Source organism: Manihot esculenta, chromosome 6, assembly GCF_001659605.2.
Source record: "Manihot esculenta cultivar AM560-2 chromosome 6, M.esculenta_v8, whole genome shotgun sequence".
NCBI classification, from domain to species: Eukaryota; Viridiplantae; Streptophyta; class Magnoliopsida; order Malpighiales; family Euphorbiaceae; genus Manihot; species Manihot esculenta.
In genome coordinates this window covers 29282344-29288897 of record NC_035166.2, presented here as the reverse complement: position 1 = coordinate 29288897, position 6554 = coordinate 29282344, and the positions used below count along the sequence as shown (strand labels likewise).

Below are 6554 nucleotides of genomic sequence, written 5' to 3'. Positions count from 1 at the left end.
GAAAACATGGTATCCCAAACTAAAACTCGGTCTACTAGACCAGTCTTCTTGGTCAAAACTAAGGGGATAAACTCATTGTCAAGCCTCCTTTCTTCGTGTTTTTTGCTTAGAGATGATAATCAATTATGCATTATGGTACTTCCTAAATAAATTGCTTCAGATCTTTATGGACTCCTATCTTACTATCAAGATTTCCACAAACGCACACAAAAAAAAAAGCCTTGAAATTGAAGATAATTCTCCACATAATGCCAATTTCCATGCAAATTATAATCATGCATTCGACATTGCACGTGCTCTATCCCCCTGACATGCTCTCTACAAACACATATATGATGGACCAAGGCATGCATGCATTTCCTTGAAGGAAGGTATAGAGTAATTTCCCACATACTCACATGAACATGCATGAGTTAGCCACTGTTCTCTTATCTGGTCCTTTCACCAGTGAAATCAACAAGGTAAAAAGAGAGGTCGTGTATTTGTGTCCAAGAAGCTAGAGTTGGAAACAAAACACTCTGATAAAACCTAGACAACCTTCTCTTGTTGTGCCAGAAGGGAAACGCAAGGGCCACCCATCTGCTGCTCTTTCTCTATCCATATAGGCAGACCAAGTTATAGGTTTAGAGGGCCACTATTCATTAAATTGCAAAATGCCAAGATCTATAGACTCTAGAGAGATATGACAAAGTCGTCGTTTTGGTCTCTAGTTAACTGTGGGCCTATGCGACTCATATCCACTAAATAATCTTTCGAACTTGTAGCCCTAAATTTGCCGACAAATCGAATAATCTCAATCCGCCATATATGCCTGCAAGGGCACCATTTCCAGTCTCTGCCATCTGATCAACTGATAATGTCAGTGCTTCAAACAGAACTCATTGATTTATTTATTTCCATTCCATCAACAGAGAATGAATGAAGAGATAGGTTTGTATGACCTGTTCGTTCTACGAAGCTATAATATCAAGGAGATAAAAACTCATTGGTTAATAGTGAAAGATGGTAGTTTAATTAGTGGCTGGTTAGGATTGCAATTGTGGGAATGGTTTTCAAGTGATAATGTCTGAAGAGAAGCAGACCTCATGACCCTACCATTCATGTCTACTTTCAATTTGATGAAAACTGCTATGTATATATAATCATTTAACACACTTCATCTATTGTATATATCATGATTGGAGTTTTTTTTAACCTAAATGTTCATCAATTACTGATCTGTGAAGATGAAGATTCTAGCATATACAATTCTAATCATATTTATTTTCAAATCCCTTGAATGAAATGTTTTAATTAGCTTCTACATAATGCATAAGCACATGAATATTTCTTCTTCTCAAACATTTGTTTTGTTTTTGTAAATTTGAGCTAATAATTAAGAGGAAACAGCACATGGAATGCTGGATGAGGAATGAATGAACATTTTAGCCATAAGTGAATAATGACGTCACTTCAACTATTATCACGTCATTTAATAAATTAAAAATATAACATTTATATATTACTATAATCTTATATAAATAAATTTAAGAAAAGCTATTTGTATAACATTAATAAAAATTTAATTATATTTCGATGTTATTTTGAAAGACATGATTATATTAACAGAATAATTGATAAAAAATTTGGTTAATTCAATGGTAATTTACCATTTTTTTTTATTCAAATGTCTTTTATTAATATAATTTAATAAAAATTATTGATGAGAATAAGATATAAAAAGAAAATGGTGGAAAAGCAATAAAAATACATAAAGACTGCAAATCAACGACGGTCATTGGCCAATGAAAGTGGGGTCGGTCCTATTAGCAAAAGTGGTCTTTTTAGTCCACTTTGCTTTAAAGGTGCATGAATTAGCAGCCTCCAAAGTTAGCCAACTTTACCATCTCTCCTTTTTTTTTTTTTTTTTTTTTCACTGTGTTCGTCCCTATATTATGAGAATATTATGTCACTCTACCAATTTTTCATTTTAATATTCTTACTTACGGAAAACAAAAGACGGGCGATATTAATCGAATTGTTTAGTCATAATTTGGTCCTTTGCCCACTTAAGTAAAATGAAAGCTTTTCGTTATTAATTATTTATATATGTAATTTTGGATGGAAAGGTGTGATTATGATTATGGCCACCCAAGGTTAGAAGTCAGAAATTGTATAATAAAGTAGCTGGAGAGGCCAATATGGCAATAAAACCCTCCCAGCAAACCCCGTCATTTTAGAACATTTTGTCTCATAATCATATCAAGTTATTGCCTTTTTCATGTTGAAAAAATTTAAGCTATTCAGAAGCTTAAAACCTTTCACAAAAACACAACTCTTAAAAACAACTTACCGATTTCCAAATAATTACTATTTTCATCTTAGAACAAACAGGAAAAAAGAATAATTAACCGCTATAATATTATTTTGTATGTACAAGAACACGAGTGATTGAAGTTGAGTACGTGACATGTGAGAATCTGAACTTTAACTCGTAATTATTTTACACAGCACCACAATCGATTTGTTTCCACTCTTCACGGAATCAACTCATCTTTCGGTAAATTAATGATGCCAATTTAAATTTACTGTCCCACTAATCTCTCTCATTTTCATGTCTTTACTTTCACACTCAGCAATCCAATCTGAATTTTCTTCATTCCCTCTAAACGTAGACATGTATATTATTGTTCTTGTATGTACGTTTTGTTTCCCACTTTCTTTCATTTCAAGAAAATATCATTGCAAGAAAGTTTTTGTTTTCTTTGGCAAGAAAGCAATCCACACCCATTTCTTGGCTGCCAAAAACACGAGCTCTGATATATATATATATATATATATGAAAAAAAAAAAAAGAATAATCGCACAAAATAGAATGGAAGCACTAATAATCTCTTCCCACTAAAGCCTTTTTTCACGTTCAACCCATTATTTTATGTACACAAATACAGTCATCATCATCATCATCATGTATACGAAAAAGAATTAACACTAACTAACTAACTCTTACACGAGCCAACTGCCACACGTGCGCTTAAAACTCCTCTAACGACATCTTTCTATGGCACTCTGATGACGGTGACGGTAACCGTGATGGAAGAGGTGACGCCGGTGCCTTCAAATTCTGGAAGTGCCCCCTAATATCCACCACTGCAGTTTCTGTTAGATCAGAATCATCTCTGGCGGGAATAAACGGTGGCCGTAATACCTCAGTAAGTAGGTCCCACCTCACTCCTTTGAAGAACACGTGCTCCTTTATCTCGCACGCGCCTCGTTGATAACCCAGCCTTTTCGTTGGATCCTTCTCTAGCAACCGTTCGATCAAGTCCGTTAACTCGTTTCGTTTCCCTATGAACTCTGGCTTCTTATATAAAATGTTTCGAAACGTTTCCTTCCGGTTCTCCCCTCTAAACGGGGTCGTTCCATATGACATCTCGTACGTTAGAATCCCCAACGCCCACCAATCCACGGAGAATTCATGTCCATCCCCTCGTACAACCTCCGGCGACACGTATTCCTCGGTACCCACAAACGAGTTGGATCGTTCTCCATTGCTGAAACTGACTTTTCGACGACTCACGGGGCTAACTCGGGCTGATTTGGCCTTTTTTAAACCTGTTTTATCTTTACTGGGAAGGATAGGCGGGAGCCACCGGCTTAAGTTTCTTCTATGGCATCTGCAGGGTATATGATGGAGATGATGGTGTTTCTTTCCGGTATTGTTCGCGGGTTGATCAAAATGGCGAAGATCATCAGAAGACAAAATGGTTTTAACTGTCCTCTTTGTTAAAGTACGAGAAAGGTCGAAATCCGTGAGAGTAACGTGACCAGACTGTTGTACGAGAATATTTTCAGGCTTCAGGTCCCGGTACACAATCCCCATGTCGTGTAGATGTTCTAAAGCGCATAATATCTCCGCTAAATAAAAGCGGACGACGGCAGGGGAGAAAACGCGGTCATATTGACGGTAAAGCAGCACATTGAGATCACCACCGGAGCAGAAAGGAACGGCCCACGCGAGGAACTCTGGAGTCTCCAAGGAAAACATGAGATGGGGGAGAAAGGGGTGGCTGTTCGCGCCGGATAGTTTGTTGAGGACCTGAATCTCCCAGCGGGCTCGGCGGTCAGCCTCGAATTTCGTATGGAGAGTGGATTTCTCGACAACTTTGAGGGCATAGGGGTTGAGGGCACAAGGGTCAGCTGTCTTGTCGTGAACCAGAAACACGGTGCCCATCGCTCCTTTGCCTAGGACTTTGATGGCTCTAAGGTTGTCAAATTCTAACTCCGTGGATGATGATTGTTGTTGCTGTTTTGGCCGTGGAGGTGTGTCCATTTTCAGAGAAAAAAAAAAAAAAAAAGGGAGGGAGAGGAATTTGAGAGAGAAAGAGTGGGGTAAAGGGCGAGAGAGAGAGAGAGAGAGAGAGAGAGAGGGGTAGCGTTGAGTGTTGCGTTTTGGCTTTTATAGTCAGTATGAAATCTGTTTTTGGGTTTTGGCATTTTTTGTTTCCCTTTTTTTAAAAAAAGAAAAAAAGTGGTTTATGGATTTACTATTTTGCACAACATCAGTAAGCATAAAGCTTCCTAATACCAAGGCGAATTTGGGACAAACACACTTTATGGGGTCCTACCCTATGCCTCTTGCTCGCTTTTTCCTTACATTCTAGCTGGCGAGCTTCGCTGTTGCCGGTGTCCTCTCCTCTCCTGTGTTTTAAAGATTTCGGAGCTTACAATAAAAACTTTACCACATTCAGATTAATTTTAATTAAAAGGTTAAGCATATAAACATGTACTAAAACACACCTAAATTACAAAAGAATTCTTGGTTGAAGCAATTAACATCCAACATTCAAATCTATTAATTTTCTTCATATTTAATACACAGGGAAATTACATTGCTTGGAAGCATGGGATAGGAGAAGTGATTAGAAACACTCCAAAGATTGTAAGGAATTGGATTTGTCTTATAATTAAGGAAAAAGCTAAGTCACCATGCACAACAAGTTATATCAAAGTTATATACGGAGACCCATTTCTAAAAACCAATCTAAAAAGAAGGGCAGCTTGACTGTCCTTGCTGGGTGTACTGTATGTGCATGATTAGCTTAATTCAACACATAATTAGGAGTATAATCATACTTAATGCTACCCATATGGGCTTAAGTGAATGAGTTGCTAGTTAAAGTTGGCATCTTTATCTATCTAAAAGCAAGAGGGAGAGGGGGGAAATGAAATAAGAGGGAGACACACGTGTAAGGATGTAATGAAAAAATAAAATGCAAGTGCACGTACTAATTAAGCCAAAACCAAAGACAAACCTAAAATGTTGATTTAATTTTATTCATTCGTGTAGGTTTATGGAATTCACATGGAGCTCCCGTGATCTAAGGGAAGAATATGTGATCGTACCATCTCAGGGATGAAGTTAGGGTTCTTGTTTAAAATTAATAATGTTGTCACCTTCTCATTTTTTTAATTTTTTTTTAATTTCCGTTATCACTAATTATTTATTCTTAATTTGATTCGTGTAGCGTCTTTAAGAAAATGATTGAGTTCTTAGGATTATATATTTAAGGGGTCATGTGGGCTGCACTATACCACCAAATTACTATATATTTGACTTTTAGTGAATAAACCAACAAAAAAAAAGATTATTTGCTTAATTAATATAATAAAATTCAGAAATTTAGGGTAGTTTCCTATGTGATCTCTTCATTATATATATGCATATAGCCTACATATAGGGTTTGGCTTCTCAATAAATCAAAGATTATTTGCTTATAATTGATTGGCCAAATCCATTGTATAAGATGCGTGTTTTAAAAAACAAATCAAATAAAAAAAAAAAAGCGAACTTCCCATATCTTTTTTTTCCCCTTTGAAGCCTTAATATTATTTAATAAAATTAATTTTATTATTTAAATAAAAATAATATCATGCTTTATTTTATTTTTGATATGTTGTTCATACGTTTACATGATTTTATGATTAAAATCATTATCTAGTTAATTGCATAAACTACTAGTTGCGGGAGCAACGGGTGATTAATTAATTATTTGGTTAATTAATGTCAACTATCCATCATGCTGGCCTGTACGACTTATTTTAATTTAAAAAAATAATTAATTAATATAATTACGGTTGTTAAACGTATTTTTAGTTCAGTCATGTTTAAATTTCTATATCCTATTTATCTACTTCAAAAAAAAAAATTATGGTTTGAAAGTAGTTATAGTCCTAATTAATAAATGAATTTTAATTTTAAATTATATAAATAATGCTATTTGTATATACAAAAGAATTTCTAGGCCGTGCATTAATTAATTTTTTATTTTAAACTAATGTAGTTAAACAAGTTATCTTCTGACAAAAGTATATTGGCAGACATAATTATGTATTTGATTTGCAAATCTACTACCGGAATTAATTAATTATTAGAAGTGGGATTAGTTTGAAATCTTATAAATCAAGTATGGTGATTTGGGTTGATGTTAGGTAGATCAAACCCTTAATTACATCACCTACCAAAATCTGATTATCAATTGGGTTCGATTCTCTTGTATGGGTCATCCAAATCT

At 35.2% G+C, this 6554-nt stretch overlaps 1 protein-coding gene across 1 annotated transcript; it reads right to left on the bottom strand.

Moving 5' to 3' along the window:
* Positions 1-2850: 2850 nt before the first annotated feature.
* LOC110616882 (serine/threonine-protein kinase UCNL) lies at positions 2851-4383 on the bottom strand. The gene has a single exon (XM_021759394.2). The coding sequence runs from the start codon at positions 4310-4312 to the stop codon at positions 3014-3016; it is 1299 nt and encodes a 432-aa protein (XP_021615086.1). The 5' UTR covers positions 4313-4383; the 3' UTR covers positions 2851-3013.
* Positions 4384-6554: the final 2171 nt, after the last annotated feature.